Raw genomic sequence first — 20,642 nt, 5'->3', positions numbered from 1 at the left:
TTTAAAATTTAGTTTACGTGTTATTTAAAAATAAAAATTAGTCATAAGTACTATAGCTGCACATCCACAAACCCATACACCGATGTGCTTTTCTGCACAGATTATTTAGCGGCAGAGTTAGCATGTGTTTATGGTAAATACGTTTTGTACTCTTGCAGGTCCTCTGAGTCTGCTGCTAGCATTAATCACCATGAATTACTTTTTGCTGATTTCTCAACTCTGCATGACTGGATATAGTGCAGGAACTGGAAGAGGAATCACAAGATGGTGGGTTTTGTTAGGTTGGGGTTTTTTTTGCCCTCTAATTTTTGACAGATTTTGAAATTCACAAAATTCCCATCACCCTTACCGACTACCACAAAGTATAAATAGCATCCCACAGCACCACTTACTATTTCCCAGTCTCTCTTATCTCCATTTATATAAGCACTTATTCTATGGCTTTGTTCAAACAACAACAAAAAAAACCAACAAACGAGAGAGTTGCACAGACAGCAGGACAGATTTCCAAACACCCCCCACAACCCATACCGTAGTCCTTCGGCACAACGATGAAGTACAGGCAGACTTGTCCGCTGGTGTAGTTCTGGGGATAATTTGGAGAGAGGACGACGCCGTCCGAGCCTGTGTACTGCCCACCACAGGGTGCTGTGAGAGAAATGAAGGAGAGCTCGCCGAGCGTGCCCCCGCCGCAGCCTGCCCGGGACCCCTGCCCACTTCAGGCAGCGCAGCCCTCGCTGCAAGTTCTTGTTAAGAAAAATCAGACTTATCCTAACCCGAGCTCATGCCTACTTCACATTTCATTATGGAGACCGTGGTAAGGCTCAGGGATGCCGTGCGTGGGGTGTAGGCTAACGCGTGATTTGCACGGCTCTCCACCCGACTCAGCGCTCAGGACCGGTCGGAATGAGCTCCACTCCCTTCGCCCTTTCTCTGTAAGCCCGGCTCCAGCGGGAATGCCGTCCTCCCCGCCAGCGCCTTGCCAAGCCAGAGATGTCATTCTCCCCGTCACCACGGACTGACAGCTATCTCTTGACTCACTTCTCAGACAAAGAAGGTCTGACCGCAAACCCACCGTTTAAACCATGTTCTCGTTAAGCCAGAAAACAAACCGAACTACAGAACCCCTATGAAAAAAAAAATTAAATCTTTTATTTTCTCAGTAACTCTGGCCCTGCTCAGGAAAGCACAGGTTTCAGGACTCTGATTAGCAGGGATGAAGTTAAGCAAATGTTGCAGTGGCTCCCTAAATCCTGCCCTGCACTAGGGACACGGGATTTGTCACACCCATCACCTTTTGTGCCCAGTTTTCTGTCTCTCTCAAAAGAAACCTCATAAAAGTCAGGTCTTCCCGACCTCTGGCTGTTAAAAAAATGGATTAATAATGAAACACTATGAAAAATCCCCTCTGCAAGCAGCTTAACACCCTATGCAAAAGTGATGTTAAGCTTTCCATTAGGATAAGGTGCTGAAATATCTGGCAATAGGCAGATCGCTCTCTACTCCCCTTTTTCCCCCCGAGCCTCACCTGTACAGGTAGGTCGAGGTTTGTTCCACGTGGGTTTTCCATCCCCTCCCATTATGCACGTCAGCGTGGAGCCCCCTTCAATGTCATACCCCCCGTCGCAGTAGTAGGTGATCGTAGATCCCAGCTTCAGATCCGTGCCCACTCGTGTGCCATTCTTAATGGAACCAGGGTCGAAGCACGACTCCCGGGGATTTTCTGCAAGAGAGAATTGCCAAGATCTTTACAGGTTCGATACAGCTAACTCTAAAATTTTGGTGAACGGCATGGTTTTGGCTTTTCTCAGCTGGCAACCTCACTCAAGCGTATCATGAAGACTGGTACCATGCGCAGAGTTTAGGTTTCAAACATTCGCTCCTGCTGCTGAAGCTGGGGAATTGTACAGGTCAGATTCTGGTCCAGAGCCTTCTCTGATGCTCAGCTCCAGTACAAGCATGCTGGAAGAAGGAAGGCTTTGGTTCACACGCATTCCTGCCAGTACCCAAAATCCAATGCACGAGGCAAAGCTTTGATTTACCTATCTGCACTGGCTCTCCCTTCCTGCACAGGGGACGGGCTGCAAGGAACTTTGCAAACCAGGGCATATAAACACAGACCGAACATGCAAAGTATTTCAGATACGCTACATCTGTTCGCGTTAGCTCCTTGGCACCTATCATTCCTGTATCTAAGAGCTGTCTGCTCTCACCATGGAAATACATAGTGCCATGTGCTAGCTGGTGGATTCTCCAGATGTGCAGCATGGCTGCAATTATGGCAAAATGATTACAAGTAGTTAGACAAAATGAAGACATTTTTCTCTCTGTTCACTATGCCCTGCAGAGTTAAAAACCCCATTTACATATGAAAATTCCAGTAAAGACTACAGAGCTGTCAGGACTCGGATATTTTTTTCCTTCTTCTTCTGAAGGGCTTTTTTCTTCTTTTGCGGGTTTGGTTTTTTTTTTTTTTTTTTCTCCTGCATGAAATATAATTAGAGGCTTTGATTAATCCTGCTCTTTTGTCATTTGGAAATTGCTCATTAAAGATGAGGGCTTTTCTGAGAGCAGTGGGTCTGTGAACAATTATGATGTGTTTAAGCATTAAATCACAGGCTTTCAGTATTTGGGGAAGGGGTGGAGGGAGAAATAGAAAACAGTAAAGCCCCCAGATCTTGCTTTTGTTTCTTTGTTTGCAGTGAAAAACAGGATTAGCTCTACAGTTTCCTTCGCACAACAGCTGTACCACTAGCTAATGATCCAGGTAAACAGGGCACAAAAGGATGGGAAATGATCCCACCAGGAACAGCTACCCTGAACCACAGAAGAAGTGAGGCCACCGTTTTTCCCTAGAACACCAGTTCCCCGTTTTGGGAGCCACAGGCTGGTCACCCCTCAGTGCTCCCCACAGACCATCACACACTTGTATCACCAAACTTTAAATCACGAAGCCCTGGGTTCTCTGCTGTGTCTGTGGTGCCTTGCTGCACGAGCTCTCCGGACAAGCCACTTGTCCTTCGAACAGCCCCATTTCCCAGCCAAGTAACAGGATGCTCCAGTTTATCTGGTCCTGGGAAGACACACACGTGTGCCTTGATGTGCGATTGCCGCAGCGCTCAAAAGAGAGCTCCGATACGCAGATGGAGAAGATTGGGTTTCTAAGACAAAAGAATTCCAGCAAACATTTTTACTGCGTTATTTCCTCCGTGTGATCTGATGGTAGGTCCTGCTGAGATACCTGCTCGACACAAAAGAGAAAGCTTGACTATGCTGAGTAAGAGATCAGGACCAAAAAGCTTGTTCCAATCACAGCACTGGAAAGCAAAGCCCTTGGCGCTCCGGCCAGCTCGGACGAACACATCCCCTCCTCATTTACCCTTATGAGACACCAGCCGTCTCTTTAGCATTACACCAGACGATGGAATAGCCCTGGGCAGACCAGTCACCGCAGCCCACAGAGGCAACAAACTGCTCCCGGGCATCGGTCAGCCGCTGCATCGAAGACGAGCGGTGCAGTGGCACAGCCCAGAGTCCATGGTAGCACAAAAGCCATCTGCAAGTATAAATGCTTCATCTACCATTCCAAAACATTTTTTTTTTTCACTCCACAAGCCTTTATTTCTTTGAATTGCTAATATTCACTTCTAGACCCTTTCATACAAAAGCCGCATCCACCAGCTTCCTTCTGACCACTTTATGCCTCTCTTGTTATTTTGAACAGTCTCACTGCCTTTCATCTAACAAGTTGATGTGGCTTCAACCTGTCAATCACCCTCCCACCCAGCTGTCAGATCCCTCAGCCATGTGCTTGATCTCAGCCTCTGCTCCCACTTTGAAAAATCCTGACATTCGTTGCTCAAGTCACTCTGCCGACTGCTGAAAAAAGGGTGGTGGCGGACTGCTGAGCAACAGCCCCGCTGTTTTGGTTGTGTTTTCCTCATTCTTGACTGTTTCTGTTCCCTTGAGGGGCTGTGCCTTCAGGGACACCGCTCACCCCAGAGGATGATGCATCCTGACACACCAGTCCCACACGTATCTCCAGCCGAACGAGCCTCCGCCCCGATGATCCCCAGCAGCAGGCTACAAAGGCCGGCAAGGAGCTCAGCTTTAAGGAAGCGTTTGGTTGCGTGGTGACTGCGAAAGCCTCGTGGAGAGATGTGGGCAAGCCACAGCTTCCCCAGCCTTTGATTTATCAGGCTATGAAGTGAGTACAGTGTGGCTCACTCATTTAGAATTCATGTTTTATTTGCACGCAGCCACTTCAGAAATCAAGGACTTTACCCTGATGTCCCAATTAACACGGATTCAGGCTGCCAAATGTTTCGAAAAGAGTCAAGACAAAAAAAAAAAAAAAAAAAAAATAGCCACGAGAACAGGTTCATTAGTCCAAAGAAAGCAGAATTTTCTGCGCTTCCCACCTCCTTTCCCAAGGAAAACTCAAAGCCTGCATAAGCTCCTGGACCAGGAGGTCAGGCTTTCATCTGCATGTTCGGGAACAGCTTTGCTGGAGAGCTGTTGTCAGAGAAGGGCATCATGAACTCCATGTCCGTAAACGTCTGCAAGCCTTTATTAAGAGTTAAGCCTTAACACAACCCCAAGAGAAATTGTCTAGAAGACAGCTTGCCACAACAGTCATCATCACATCCTGAAGACAAGACAAATCCCATCAGGATCTTCAAGGCCAGGTGTAGCCTTGGCACCCCGAGCAGCTGGGCTGTCCCCTCCCCCGCCCCGAACACACTCTCTTTCCCACAATATTCCAAAAGATCTGGTTTTCAAACGCACGTTGTTCTAGGGTCAAGCATCATCTCCCATTTCTGCCCGTTTTAACAGAAAACGGTGCTGGGTATTTTTAAACAGCTTGCTTTGCAACAGATTTTGCAGAAGAGTGTTTCTGTGGGGAATTTCCGCCTTAAATAACCCGTAAGTAATGCTGAATATATGTTTATAAGCTCAGGATGGGCAAAATAGTTCTAGTGAAATAATAAGGGATTTGAAATAGGGCTTGGGGTTTAGGGTTTTTTATTCATTCCTTTGGAAGGGTGAAAATTAATCAGTTTTGCTTCATTTGCTTTCAATTTCACGCCTCTTCACTTCTGGCCCACAACAGAAACAGGAAGCACTAAAAAGCGTGAGAAAACCTCCTGCTTCGGAGCATCCGACCTGGAAATTCCTTCCCACTCCCTGCCCCAAGCATGAGCAGCCAAACCCACGTGTGCACCCCAGGTCCCATTCAGCACCAGCCCAGCAGGGCAAGTCGCCCGGCTGGAGGCAGCGACGGATGGAGTCAGACCCACCTCTGTGCTTGTAACAACACGTCCCCAGCACTCACAAAATGTAAGGGAAGGGAATAATTTGGGAAAAGGTTCTCCAGACAACCAGCCTGCCCTTTACATTGCTTACAAAGCGCGGTCTCCATTTAAAAATGTAAGTGTATGAATATATAAAATGCATTCTTAATAAAATCTGTGGTTTGTGAGATGTTGCAATGCAGTGATTACTAGAATTCGGTTGATTTCCCAATGAGAAAAGATAAGCTTCACCTTCGACATTCATCCCCAGCCAAATTTCAGAGTCTCTGCTGGCATTTTCGGGCAGTGGCACCCTCATACCAAGGGGTCTTTCAAACTGACTGGGAACAGCTCTGGAATCCAGTGTTGTTCTGCAACCAGGAGTCTCCCAAGTATAACTAACACACACAAATATTATCTTGGTTCAAAAGATAACACATGCAGAGATAGTGAGTTAAAACCTGTATTTTTTAAAAAAATTAAGCAACAACTGGAAGGAGAGATAAATTTGAGGTGTATCACAAGCCATCCCCTCCCTGTGTTTAAGTTTTTGTTTCCTAACCCTTTCCTATTTTGTAAGCAAGAACTTATCACGCTTTGGCGCTGGCAGGCTAACACTTGGCCTCACGTGGATCTGCAAACTTTCACAGAAAAAAATCACAGAAATCACAACACTAACTAAGCCAGTGTCGCAAACAAGCACTTTTTAAGGATTGTGATAACTTCAACAGACCTTCAACAGGATGCCTGAGCAGAGCACGCCTTCCTTTTCATGAACCAACCCAAAATCTATTTACTACTGCTCAGTCATTCCAAAGAATAAATTCCTCCCCAGCCGAATCCCCAAACTATTGCATTGAAGTTTCACCTGACCCTCTGAACCAGCCCAAGGCTTTATGCAGGCAGCAACCCAAACCTCCACAAATGCATGGGGAAAGCACACTTCAGGATTTCTCATCCTGCTGCACAGCTGACTGCATGATGGGTGCAAAGCAGAAGGCATGTGTTCATCTATCGGAAATCCTGCTGGTGTAGCCTATCTGTGCAGCAAAACTGGGAAACCGCCGGGCTGCAGATCTGCCCTGAGACACCTTTCTATGGTGTTGCTGCATTCCCACTTCCCCCTCGCTGTCATGCTCTATGCAAAAACTGGCATAATCAAAGCCAAATTCATTCTTCTCGCCTCTGTTCTCTCCATTCTTCATGGCCCCAGAGGACAACTTCCTCTGGAAGAGCCATTGCCCCCGAAACAATTTCAGATGAAGTGCTGAAGCTGTTTGAAATTCACCCGACACACCATAGCTGCAGGCTAGCACAACGGTCCCAGTCCCAGAGAAGATGCAGGATTTTAAGAAGGCACTGACAGATGGCTGCTTCGCCTTCCCCCCGCCCCCCCAAACATCACCAGAAGAGGACTACAAAGCCCCCGGTAATTCAGAGTATCCCCCATACAGCTGACACAGGTGATATATGGTATTTAGGGAGCTATAGGGGCAGAAGCCCGCCTGGGCTGCGGCATGGCTAAACACAATGGGATGGCTGAGAGAAGCCGGTGTCTTTGAACTGTACTTGGGATTCCAGGCTGGCAAGGAGCCGAGCTCGCTATTTGATTTTCTTTCACACATGCTCCCTCCTGCATTTCTTTTCTTCTTCCTTCCATCCCCCAAAGTTCTTTTTTTCTGCCGCTTCTCAGACTTGAATCCCAGGTTCCTTTTAAAGCGTGGGGAAATTAATGAGCAAACTTAAAGCCTCGTTCTTTTCTCCCAGCAGTCTGGCTTTGTGGGAAGTATGTAGGCGTGACTAACACGTGGGAAGTATGTAGGCTTTGTGGGAAGTATGTAGGAGTGTTTAGGAGAAAAATGCATCACACAACCACCATAATTTAAAGAGATTTAATTTCTTAAATACTTTCTAGCTGCCCAAAAAGAAAGCAGAAAAGAAAAAGCCTCAGACTTCACTTTTAGTACAATCAGTTCTAATGAGAGCAGAAAAAAATTGATCTCGTGCATCTTCAGCAGCGCTAATTGTCTTTGTCTTACTGTTTCATAACTTTACTAGAGGGACATTCATCTGCTCAGCATAAACTAATAAGAATTGTCACTTCACTGTCATTTAACCACCGGTCAGGTAGATTCAAAAGCAGGAACCGCAGCCCAGAGATAGGATCTAGGAAGAGAGAATTGCCCGAGCACACAGAGGAAGCAGCAGCAGCGCTGACGGCGCAGCAGCAGCACCCATCAGCTCTCCAGCACACGCTGTCGCTGCTCCCGCAGCACAAAGTTGAGCCAACGCGGTCCAGCAGCCCGTTTCACAGCCTACGCCGTGGTTGCACAGCCGTGCATTCACAGTGGCTTGCAGCCAGTGCATCTGAAGCCATCAATGCTTTGTTCTCACGCTGCAAACTAGTCTATATAGGCCAGAGCAGGCTGGAAGAATTTTTTGTTTCTGGTTTCTTCCCCCCAGTTTTTAAGCCTTCTCTCCATTCTGCATAATCCCAGCTCATCGGATCCAGCTTTTCTGAGCGCGTTTTTTACTACGGTTTGTAACAACTTCATTCTTCCACCTACCCGACGTACAAACAAGGAACACACCTGCCAAAGCCTCCCTTCCCCCCCCCCCCCCCCCCCATCTCCCAGAAGAGCAGTGCCAGGTCTGTCACTTCTCAGCTCACTCCAGTGACAGCTAAAAGCACTCAGGCAAAGCTCTCACCCCTGTCCCCGTCTCTCACCATTCCAGTGTTTTACCTCCTCCTCAAGCAAGCAAGGAAAAGAAACCACTGCTCTCATAGCACAGATACCTGCGAACTGTTCTGTTCATCTTACTAATCATCAGCAAATTTTTCAGTAGATGCTTTCAAATCTGAAGTGAAGCAAAATGCACAGATTTCAGGACAGCTCCACTGTGTCAAGAGAGCTGAGCATCCACCTCCGCGATCCCTGCCTCTCGATACAGCCACCCAGTCATCTGGTACGCTCCTGAACGTCAGGATCAAGGATTCAAACCCAGATCCCACGTTGGATATGTACGCCTGCACCTCCTTTTCTTGGACAGAGCCGCTCTTGTCACTAAGAATAAATCTTACCATGGCAATGCGGAGCACGCCTAATAACCAGTTAACAGTTCAGCACTCCCTAGTACGCTGAAAGCTCAAATTGCAATGAAGCAGCATGTTCTCCTCACTAAAAGTCAGAGTTACTTAAATGCAGTGTGGAGCAAGATAGATTATACAGACTACAGCCTGTACATAAATAACCACTCTCTGGGAACCTCCCTTGGTTTTCTTTAAAGAAAGAACAAAAAAAACCCCAAACCGTAAAAACTCTTCTCTGTTAATGAAAACCCTGCACAGAAGCAGCCACACGTGACTCTCAGCCACGTTTAACGCTGCTTATATCTACTTTATGTACCCTGGCTCTTCTGCCTGCCTGCTGGATCCCCTCTCTTCAACTCCCAATTTTCCCTTCCAGGAAGGCAGCAAAACTGCCTGAAAAGAGGTTCCACGGTGTCTAGAGCCTTTTCCACTTGGTCCAACCCGGTGGTTTAACCTGAGAATAAGTGCAGGTAACATCCCATGTATTTGCTGAGTCAGCTGGGGCAGGGGCACCCCCAGACAGCTCTTACCTGTGTAGTCAATGACAAATCCAGTGTTGCTGACCGATGCATCACTTCGGAAAGCGAGGAAGAGGTTGTTACTGCTGCTCTCTATCCTCTCGGGTATCTGGGAGCCGTAAAAGCTTCCGATCAGGGGACTGAGCGAATCGGGGCCATCATAGATATGAAGGAAATCATAGCCAGGCTCCAAACTGAAGCTGCAAGACCAAAGGAAGGGTGCTTGGAGCAGGCTGTGGTCTTGCTGGGCTGTACAACTACACAGCCGAGGGACTGCTGCTGCCCCAGAATTGCTCCTCAGCTAAGTACAGGACATTTCTGCCTCTGTTCCAGACGTCAGGAACCAGGGGCTGGTGATGCAGCCCGGAGCACAACCACAGCACCATGAGCCAGTGCTGCTGCATGGTTATGTTCTGTCAAACCCATGTCATAGCAAAGAGGAGCTGCTGCTGAAATTTGTGTGCCTTCCCCAAATTCAGGTAACATCTGGGAAAAGGTTACCCAGGACTACGGGCCAGTCCTACCAGGTTCGGTTTGGTTCCTTCAGACAGGAACGGACCCACACGCGGACCCAGTTCACCCAGTCAGCACCCCACCGCTGCCACCCCCTCCCTGTCCCCATGGGCAGGCACCGAAGGGGAAGCTAGGAGCTCCCCGCTACGTACGTGTTAAACACCAGGGCAATGACATAGTCGGGGGAGACGGTCAGCTTCCAGTCACACTCCTTCCCCGGCGGGTAGGGCTCTGGGTACTGCGGGGACAAGATCACTCCCGCCGGTCCTGTCAAGATGCCTCCACAGGGAGCTGAAGGAAATCAAGCAAAGGGGTGAGGCTTTGTCTTAAGAGCAACTCGGAAAACAGTAGATGAAGGGAGGGAGAAGGAGAGATATGGATAGACAAGGGGAGAGGGAGGCGGCGTGCAAGGCTGGCAACATGTTAGAGATGTGTCACAAGGGTCTGCAGTGGCCCTCACGGAGATGAGGGCGGTTATTCCAGAGGGTGTTTGTGTACACACACACACACAGAGCTATAGATGCTCCTGCAAACTTCATAAGCTATCTATCTAAGCGAGCAACCAGGAGAGATGCTTTATGCTTTTCTGTTGCATTTATTTAGGCAACTCCTGGTCAAAGTCTAGATAGTTGCTAAGTAAGTGAAAACATGCTGTCCGGGACTAATGGCTTGTTCGTCTTTATTACAGTTACCAACACATTAAATGCCAACTTGATTGAAAAATCAATTATTACTTTTTTCAGGCTGAAAACGCCTGCATATATTTCTACTGTAGCAAATACTCATGACTGATTGATTACTGTCAGCCCTTCTGCAGTCTCTTCATGAGAGCTGATGCTCCTCGACTGCCCCCGTTGCTCAGCCCCATCCTCCCAGGTTTGGGATGGGGTGAGAGGGGGGAGCACAGCCCGCCTTCCCCCCGGGTGGCTGACACCAACCAGCCCACGGCACGGCAAACAGCGAGCGGGAGATGGACTAGCACAGGCATGACTGAACGCAGCTTGGAAGGATCTTCCAGGAAGGAGCGAGTGTGTGTCTTTATCCTGTGGGCTTTTATAAGTACACAAGAACCTCCAGGTATGAGGTAAAATGTAATGGGGTCGTTCTGCAAGGATCGCAGCAGGGATTGAAGCAGAGAGCCTTCTCCAAGGCCCCAGAGCAGCTTCTTCAGCCGAGTCCCATCGCAGGCTCTGCAGTCACCGAGAACCGGTACCCTTCTGGAAGGGACAAGGCAACCACAGCACAGACAGCGAAGAGTTAACTGAAGGTCACGCACAAATAACCTGCACGAACCACAAGCATCTATTCTGTCTCCGTTTACCTCAACCTTTAGGGTGCATTCCTCTTCCAGATTGTAAAGTCAGGGGAAAACTCAGAAGAAACTAAAGTATATACACGGTAAAACTAAAGGAGATACGTGGTGTCCCTGTCCATGGCAGCGGGGTTGGAAACTAGATGATCTTTAAGGTCCCTTCCAACACAAACCGTTCCGTGATTCCATACAGACTCATTTTTGAAAAGCCCAGGGGAGATGACTGTTCAATACCCTCTGATTTCTTTGAAAATCCATCCCATAGTCTCCAAAGGATTTAAACCTGAAACTAGTCCAAGCCATAGCTGTTTGGAGCTGCACCAGCATCCAGACTTCAAATGCCCCAAACCTCTGGGGGCTGTTTCAGCTGTGAGGTTCCAGTTCAGCCCACACTGTTCAGGGACTCCCGAAGCCGTACAATAAAGACGTGGAAAGATTTTTGAAATGTTAAATACAAACATAAAATCCAAGCCCTAAATTAAACCCCGTTTTCCAATTCAGCTCTAACTAGGCAGTCTGTTACACAGTTACTATAAAACTGAGATTCTCTGGCCACTGGTTATTCCTCCAAATACTTGGTCGCTGAATAGAGGGAATGAGCAAGACATAAGCTCTGTGAAAAGCTGAAAGCAGCGACTCCTAAACCAAGACGGACAGACTCCTGTTCAAAAAGGACCCAAGACAATATCCCGTGTCAAACTGGAAACGACCCACGGGAATTCAGCCCACACCAAGATTAAGGCACCAGCTACATTCCTCTGAAGAGGACTGAGAGCCCAGTGTCTGGTGTGAAAGAAAACTCGCTAGGAGAATGACAAGATGGGCATGACATGCAACAATATGATTTAGTTCTAGCTCCGGGAAGACGAAAACGACTGTCTCTATCAGGCTGAAAGGGTGCCACACTAGATCATCGAGGTAGTCATTCAGAAACCAAGTCATCCTGCAGGGAGCATAAATCCTGTGCAGGCTGTAGAAGTTTCCTAGCTGGTATTAAATCAGATGTTAGAAACAGAATTAATTGATTTTGCTTGCTTGGGATAACAGTGCATAAACAGGAATGAAGGTTACAGGTAAGTAATTTGCGGCTAGCATTTAATTGGCCAGCCAATTTGATGTTTATTGCTCTTAGCAATGTGCTTAGCATGACTATTTTTATGTGTTCTGGACATATTAAAAAGAATCATTTTTATGAGCTTCTTTTATTACTTTACGATCTCAAAGAAAATGTCAGATAGCTCTTTCTCATGACAGAATTTGCTGTCTCCTCATGCAGAAATTATTCACCCATGACCCCAATCCTCTCTACCAACCTGAGTTTTAAAGAAGCCTTTAATTTTGACTTGTCAGGTTAAATATCATCACTTACATTACAGTATGTCCTGAGAGCTTCCAGCATGAACTAGATTCTCATTGTCCCAGATGCTCTGGGGATAAACCTCAAAAAGTAGTTCTATGAGGAAGCTACCTGAGACGTTGTCATACATCTCTTCAACCCAGGTGGGACTCGTCCCCTTTGGATACAGAAGCCTTGCAGTGACATGGGGCAGGGAAGCCAGTGCAATGGGAGGATGGATGTTCATCCTCCCACCTTCATACCTGTGCAGGAGGGAGGGTCTGGTTGCCAGAAGAATCTGTTCTCAATCTGCACACAGGTGATTTTGGCTTCCCCTTGCAGAGCGTATCCTGGATTACACTGGAAGATGATGGAGTCACCAGCCTCTTTGCTGTCACCGCTCCGGCTCCCATTCTGGGGAATTCCTGGGTCATTGCAGGAAGTAGCAGTGGAAACTGAAGAATATTGAATACATACATTTAATATACAGATTTATGTTTAATACAGGCTTACAGCACTGGCTGTACTTAGACTCTGTCCTTCAACGGACACCCAAGCAAGGACTGCGTTCTCCATCTCTCTTCCTCCTTCAGTATCCCTTCAAGTTGCCACACACTCAAAAACTGGTTTTTACTTTGCACTGAGCATCTGCCACTCCAGCTGGTAAAGGCTCTGGGGAATGGCAAGTTCAAGTGCACTACACAGAGTGCAAGTTTGATGTATAATTGTGCACATGCATGTTTACTTAATAAGTCCAGACATCCACTGATCTTACACGGCATTTTTATAGATTCCTGTGTCAGACACATGCTGCAAAATAAACTAATCCACTAGCACTTTTCACTTCCCTTGACTGGCAGAGCAATTTAGCCTTTAGCCCTGTGAAGCATCAAGCCTGACCTTTTAGAAACGCACGTGTCTCGCTGCCGCGTCCCTTTGAGGCATAAGATGACCCCCTCAGCTCCTTCCCAGCTGGGGGCAGGCAGCACAGCTGAGCGCAAGGGCTGTCAACACCGCCACTACTGAACGCCAAGGGAAGTCCTAGAGCCATAGAAGTTTTGCAAGCTTATATAGATCATTCACGTTCACAAGATCCAAAACCGTGTACTTCTGAGCTTAGGTCCGACTACTTAGTCACACCTTGTGAACAATGGCTTTGAGCAGGAGTATTCAATACAGCCCAGCTCCGTGTCAGGCAGGGGAGCAGAGCTTATTTCCTACTAAGTTGATGAGAGTCTGTTACACCTAGGCAGTTTGGAGAAAGCTGCTCCTAGCAGAGCCAGAGGAAATCCCTCTCTCTCTGCGCAACTGAAGATAAGCAAGTTGCCAGCCCAGTCTGGTCCTTCCTGACAGGCTGAGGCACAAGCCTGGCAAAGGAGGAGGACGGCAGAGCTCTGCTGGGTGACACAAAGCTCTCCTGTGGTCATCCCAAAAGCTCTTGTACCCACCACAAACTCTTCCCGAAGAGCTGGCCTACTCTCGACTACGCAAGGCAGCCTCAACAGAAAGCTCTGGGCAAAAGCTTGGGAGAGACACAATGAGCTCTGATGCTGAGATGTGTCTGAGCCCCACGAAGGTCCTACCACCGTTCACCCAGCAGCCTCCCTCTTTACTACCGTCTCCAAAACAGGCATCTGCTGGTCGGTTACTGGACATGTCAGTGAAGACCTGCATCCTGGAAACCTCCATGTGAACGCTGACATACATTACCCTAACACGATTGAAATTAATGCGTTTGCAAGCCTGAGTCTTAGGTAACAACGGCCAGGACTTTGTCAATGACAGATTGCAGTTGCATTACACGTAGTGCTGCTGTGTACAATGACATCCCCTACAGCCAACAGAGCTTTTTGTGATCTTCATCCCAGGGGATCCAATTTTAGGGATTTTAAATAGACTGGGTTTTCAGAGACCACTGACCAACTGCTCTCGGAATGCCTGAAGGAAGTTGCCTGCATAACGGTGCCTCTACGGGACCTGTGGGAACGTGGTGGAAAATATCTGTAATTCCTCATGTATTCCACAACGTACTGCTCTGCATCTTGCTGCCAAGTTCACCACTGTGAAGGTGACCGTAGTGGAGGGGAGCACAGAATTCACCTGCATTGCAAGGATAAAATACAAGAGTTTTTCTCTATTTGCAGAGACTGCACCCAAAGGTGGAAGACACATTTGTGTTTTAGTTGGAAGCTGGAAGACCTCACAGCTCCTGCTACCGCGTTCAACACAATGCCATCTGCTCGCCATCAGTACTTGGAGACAGACCCGGAATCACTTTTCAGCAAAGCTTGGGTTTGGACAACGCCGAGGACACAAGGTAAAGCCTACCTGAAAACTGCACAGCAAAGCCCTGCTTGCTTGTGAAGAAATCGGTGTTGAACTGCAAGATGACAGAGTTGAAAGTACTGTGGACATCGCTGGGTAAGCTGGATCCGCTCATCTCCTTCAGGAGGATGCCGTTCTCCACCGGACCGTCCCAGATCCTCAGCACATCGTGGAACTCCTCAGTGTGGAAAACCATGAAGTGGAGCCTATGGGGCAAAAGGAACTGGAAGTCAGACCACAAAGGCTCTGCCTTTTTATTTTTCCTGAAAGCATCAGGAACGTGACTGGCACCAACACAAGGCAACTTGGCCCACAAGGAATGCGTTCTCTCCCGTTATCTGCAGCTCAGCTTGGGCCAAGTACTCTAGCCCTCTAGAAAACTCGGTCTATAAACCCCCAGACACCTTAGTTGCATGCCTCCCTAATAAAACACAGCCATAAATAAAAAAACAACTGAGTCACGGACACTAATGTTTTGCAAAAAGTTGGGTCCTTTCTGGTGTTCTCTCCTGACCAAACAAAACTACTAATCTCTCCTAAAATTTTGAGGAACAAGTTAAAGGTCCAGAAGTCCACTGTGGGCCACGGAAATGTCCCTAGCAAGAATATCACAGTTGGTTTTACACCGAAGATGCTCGGACATTGCAATGAGTAGCCGTCACACAGACAAAAGGCTGAGTCAAGGACACATAGGAAACCTGCAGCAGTGAGGTGCAGGGGCTGTGACGGGGAGGACCGGGGGGTTGTCCAGAGTTTCACTATCGATCTGTTATCAACAGAAAAACACAGAAGTATTGAGAAACTTACTCAAAACAGAATTAGAAAATGTGCTGGGGTCCCTTCAGGCAACTTACATATATTCATCTAATTCACGCACTGTCCCTACGCTGCACACAGCAACAACCTTGGCTGTCCTTTTCCTTTCCTTGGTGCCCTGCAAGGAACAGCTTATTGTCAGGAGCCAGCATCTACTGATAAAAATGCATTGATTTTTGTTACCAGCACTCAGATCAAAGAATTTGCTTCTGGCACCAAGCTAATCTTGTGTACTGGGGGGGAAAAAATGGAAACAACCAACACCACTCTTAATTAAAACAGCATCATGCTGGAAAAGAAACCCTTACCAGGGTGTTAAATGCCCCAGAGGTTAATAAAAAGGGGCAGAACAGGGTGTGCAAACAGTGGGGTGCGAATTCTGAATGCTGGACTGCAGCACCTCTGAGGATTTTGATATGTTTTACACCACTCTGGATATTGCAAAACCGTATCTAGATCAGTTAACAGAGTAACTTCAGCAAGAAATAAAGAAAAAGTGAGGCAGCATGAGCCAGCTCTCCAAAACCCACACCAGGAAGGGAACAGAGAGAAAACAGAGATTAAGAAACTGGCAATGAAATTACCCTGTGCTCTCAACGTATCTATGGTATCTATGACAATGCTCTGAATGCAGATTTCATTTCCTTACTCTGTGTATTTTTGTAATTTTGTCTGCCCTGGAGAGAGGGCTGCAAGGCCCGCAGCGTATGCAGCGAATGCTCCTTTGTCCTGAACCGCCTGCAGCAGTGGTCCTTGGAGCTCGTCTTCTGCTTTTAAACTACACCAGGGCTGTGCCCGTTTGGAACTTCTACAGAAAATTCCCCAGGGAAAGCCCAAGATGCTGGCAGGGATCATCGTGGCAAGGGAATTCACTCCAGTACCAGCGATGATGGACCTCAGGGGATGGGACATGAGCAGAAGTCCCCTCTGTGTCCAGGAGAAGTGGTGGCACTCTGGGACAGGACAGCATCAGCCCTGGTGGGATGCTCCTCTCTTCCCACCCTGGGCTGGGGGGGCTATCACTGCACTCCTCCCCACCACACCAACCTCTGCTGTGGGAGGGTGCCCAGCAGATGGGTCCAGGCTTTGCACGGAGTTTTGGGATCTTTCAAGACCAGAAGTACCATCTAAGCCTAAGATACTGCCGTGATTATTGTCCCGCCCAAGGGAGTTATCAGCTAAAGGCTGCGATACATCAGGGCTCGGTCCCTTTCACTCCTGCACTTACAATGCCGACCAAAGAGAAGGTATTTAATTGCCTCCGTTTTTCATTGCCACATTATCTCTGGGGGAAATACCATCTGACACAATGAAACCAGGCTACCACCGGGTCACTCCAGTTTGAAACGGGGACAGAAATCTATAAACGGCACCGAGAAAAATCTGCAAAAAATAAAACAATCAGGTGCTGTGCTTAAAATCCTGACAGCCGGCGGAGGAAAAGGAGGAAGCATTCCCTTGGCTGCTTTCCTATTTATCCAGGGAAAACATAAATAAATCAGGCAGAACCATAAAAAGGGAGGAAAAAAGGCAAAAAAAATTAAAAAAATAATCCCACCACAATGTACTCAGCAACAAAATGGTGTCCACAGAATCCGACAGAAACCAAAAGAGCTGAATCATAAATCTACCCAGCAGAGACCTTGAGCAAAGAGAAAGAAAGCCAGGCTTGAGGAAAAGAAGAATGGATCCTAGCAGAGGTGTTCTCCACAGGTGTGCTGGCCTGATGACGTTTGTTCTCGGGTTAATTGGTTCTAGTTAGCCAAAACTGCCAGAGAAAACCCATTGCTGGAGACCTCAGAAACGGGGAGATGCTGCTGGGGACTGACCTGGGGTGGGGGGACACTCTGGGGCTGCCACCGCCTGGGAGAGCTCGCCGCTGGCTCCAAGCTGCCAAGGGGACCAAGGCTGCCTACAGAGGTCACACCTTTCGTTTTTTATTTTTATTTTAAAGAAACAACATGCAGACAAGGCTTCACCACAAGGAGATAACCACGACAACATAGGGGCAGGGCACAGGATGTCCAGTGCCAGTTGGTTCAGGAGTCTATCGGGACAGTTGATTTTATTAAGAAAAGTGGCATGCTCTGGGGCAAATCAGTCTCTTCCTTCGGCATATCTGTGACCAAACAATACGTTTTTTCTATCAGCTTAGTTCTGTTCCCAGTAGGGCTTCATTTAAGACAAGACAGAGACATTGGTTTAGCAGACAATGGAGGGGAAGAGGGTTTAATTCTTGCACTCTGCAATTTTCTGCAATTGCATGCATGAAAACGCAGCAAAAAGAAAATTAGGAATTCTGGAGATATATATATATATATATTTATGTGATAGAGGGAAAGTTGTCTCAGCTTAGCCAGGAGCAGAGAGCAGGAGAGACCAGCCCTGCACTGACAATCTGCATCACGGTTGACGAGCCGTTCAGCCCCAGCTCTTCGGCAAGCATCCCCACAACCTCACCGAGCAACCTGGGGCTCTTGCTGCTGGCGATTCCCACCCAAGCTCCGGCTGCCCCACTGCGCAGGAGGCTGGGCTCCCGTCTGGAGCTGGCCTGGCACTGAACGCCCGCAGCGCTCGCACCAGCGCCGCAGGGCTGAGGCTAATGGTGCTGCAGGGCTGCCTGCTGCTTCCCAAATTTCACAGCTATGAAGCCTTACGTCCCTAAAAACCTCCACAGAAGCGAACGGGAACATCCCAATACTCTCCTTCCTATTTCTAGATGAGACAGAAAAATGGCACCTGTCAATACAGCACCCATTGAACAAGGATTAGCAATATCAAGAAATTCTTTTATGACACCGAGACCACCGCTCTACAATAAAACGCCACTGCCACTTCTAACTGCGTATACCCCCTCCTCTCAGCTCTGCGAGCAGCACTTGAAGGCAAGTTTCATTCATTTCATACCCTCCCACTTCTGCTTCCTTCTCTCCCGAGCCCCAGATAAGCCAAGTCATTTTAGATGTAATTTTAGGCACGCGCGTGTTTGCACACGCACAAAATGAATCCTCTCTTCAAGTCCAGCCCTTCAACTTCCATGGAAATAATGTGCAGACTAATTTTTCTTTCTTTCTCTCCTTCCCCTCGTTCCGTGCAGATACAGCTTTATTCAAAAAAAAAGCTCTGGTGATTAATTTTAATGTAAGTTATAAATGAGAGCATTATACAATTGTATCATGCGTGAAGAGGATTATTTTTTCCAATGGATTACCATAAAAATGAAGTTGCTGAAAATGTGCTCTCTCAACTACCCAGAGATCATCTGTTCTGTCTGAGCTGCTGAAGAAAGGAACAGAAGAAGGGAGCTCTCATCTCTGATGACGTGGGGGGGGGGGTGGGGGGGGGTGGGTCGCAAGGTGTATTGCCCACAGTGCTGCCTGGCATCGCTCCATGTCAGCCTTGGCCCCTTCCGAGCCTCTGGCAGCTCCTGGAAATGCAACCCCCCAGCTCTGCCCGCCCGAGCGCTCCTGGGGAAGGCGGCAGGGACGGCGTGTGAGAGCCAAGCTGACCTGCTGAGGCGGGCTCGGATGCTTCTGGAGGTGGGGAGAGAAGAGAGGACCTCTCCTGTCTGCTTTGTCCTACAAAAATCTTCAGATTCCTCAGAATCTTTTACAGGAGAATAAAAAAAAGATGAGACTTAACTGGAAGTTGCCTGTACAGGAATTAAGCTGCATCGGCTATGCTCCTTCTCCTCTGTTCATACCAGAAACCATCCATTATTGAACCACACCGAAGAGCAGAGGTAATGGAGGAAATTTCTGCATTAAGTAAAAATGAAAATACTGGACCAAATCCATCGCCAGCACAAATCCATCAACTAAACGCACCACAGAGCTCAACGTAACAGTCTCTGCTGAAGAGATGCTGAGTGCTGACGCAGCAAGGAAGCTCCGGTGAAGATAAAAGGGCACCAAGAACGAAGGAGCACAGAGCTGGAACAGCCGCAGACCTCAGGTCAGCCCAGAAACGGGGCCGACACACCAGCTACCAAGCACTAGAAATCACGACAGGAGGTCGTGGGAGAAGAGGACTGCTGTTGAACAGACCTTATAATCTACATTTCTCCCCCCCAAGTCCCATCACTCAGCAAAAACTCTGTTTGCCAATACACTTCAGGTTTCTGTCAGAGCTGGCTGTACTGGACCGAAGCGTGTAGGTACACACAGGGCAGCGTGCCGCAATGGTTTGGCAGGGCTTGGGCAAACTTCAGCGTGGGAACAGTGGGTAAGCAGCGGGGATCACGGATGAAGGACCAGAGAGCAGGGAACTGCCTGGATTCTGCTGGTGGCTGCACTAACTTTATGAGCCAAATGTTCGCAATACCGTGCTTACCTAACTGCCAAATTCACTTCTAAACAAATTAAATTTCAAACTGCCATTTTCTAACAGGAAAGCGTCAACAGGACACCGAGAGAAGTCAGAGGAGCAGAGGGAGAACACAGTCTTGGGTCTCTGCACAGACCAGATGTTGAGAAACCATCCTGAGTCTTTCCTTTGGGAGGATAATCACGTTGTGTATGTTCTATTTATTAGTAAAACAAAAACAAAACAATGCAATTAGAAGACGAAGGCTAAGTGCTGTGGTCTCAGTTTTCCAGCTGCCAACTCACCTCTGAAGGACCCTCGCACACGTAACGTGGCAAAGCGCATCCCCCTTCAGCGTTAATTTTCTCTGGCAACGCCAACGGGAGACAAACCAAACCCATCACTTCCATTATCCTTTCCTGGGCTGCAACCATCCAAGCAGCTTTATACGTATTCCTTCCTCACTTCGGGATTATGCCGCTTGGACACATGTTAAACATTGTTGGGAAATTCCATGCTAATCTGGTGGAAAAGGTTTGTTTCTGAATGCAACCCGGTAAGGAAAGGGGTGAAAAGCACCTACACTGCACACGCAGGTAAAACCTCTCGGATGTTATTTTAATACAGTCGTACCACAGGCGGCAACGGCACTGTCACCTGGTGTCACCCCCCAGGGCACCAGAGCTGTTACAGGCAGAGGCCATACGGGGCTAAAAAGCTTCAGGGAAAGGAGACGTGACACCGCTCCTGTCCCAGCAAGGGGACAAACCAGCGCCTGCTCCTTTGCTGGGGACTCGTGAAGTGACAGGGCATCCCCGCTACTCGCCCGACGGAATCAGGGATGGGCTTCTGGAAAAATAAGCTGTACATGGAAAGAAAAACCCAGCTACGAGAACCTGGCCCAACTCACCCGATGGTGCAACCGGCTTCTGCCTCTATGGTCCAAATACAATTCAGATTGTGATCGTAGGGCGTTGGGTAGCCGGGAGACAGGATCCGTCCCGACGATTCTCCTTTGATAGTACCCCCACACTCCGCTGAAAGAAACATACGGCTTAGTGAGAAGATTCATGACATACTACAATTCTTGCTTGGCAACAATGCAAATCTCATCCTACGAATACAACAGGGA

At 48.0% G+C, this 20,642-nt stretch overlaps 1 protein-coding gene across 1 annotated transcript in view; it reads right to left on the bottom strand.

Moving 5' to 3' along the window:
- CSMD2 (CUB and Sushi multiple domains 2) overlaps window positions 1–20,642 on the bottom strand; it is a 306,341-nt gene that overhangs the window by 77,728 nt on the left and 207,971 nt on the right. Inside the window, exons 25-31 of the mRNA XM_040588319.1 lie at window positions 20,421–20,547; window positions 14,393–14,595; window positions 12,328–12,519; window positions 9,569–9,707; window positions 8,916–9,103; window positions 1,529–1,723; window positions 532–648 (exon numbers count right to left, since the gene is read on the bottom strand). Of these exons, the coding sequence (XP_040444253.1) occupies window positions 532–648; window positions 1,529–1,723; window positions 8,916–9,103; window positions 9,569–9,707; window positions 12,328–12,519; window positions 14,393–14,595; window positions 20,421–20,547 (1,161 nt within the window). The remainder of the gene's footprint in view (window positions 1–531; window positions 649–1,528; window positions 1,724–8,915; window positions 9,104–9,568; window positions 9,708–12,327; window positions 12,520–14,392; window positions 14,596–20,420; window positions 20,548–20,642) is intronic.

The sequence above is a fragment of the Falco naumanni genome, chromosome 3 (genome assembly GCF_017639655.2).
Source record: "Falco naumanni isolate bFalNau1 chromosome 3, bFalNau1.pat, whole genome shotgun sequence".
NCBI lineage: Eukaryota > Metazoa > Chordata > Aves > Falconiformes > Falconidae > Falco > Falco naumanni.
Note: the sequence above shows the minus strand (reverse complement) of the source record. Positions and strands in the feature narration are given on the sequence as shown.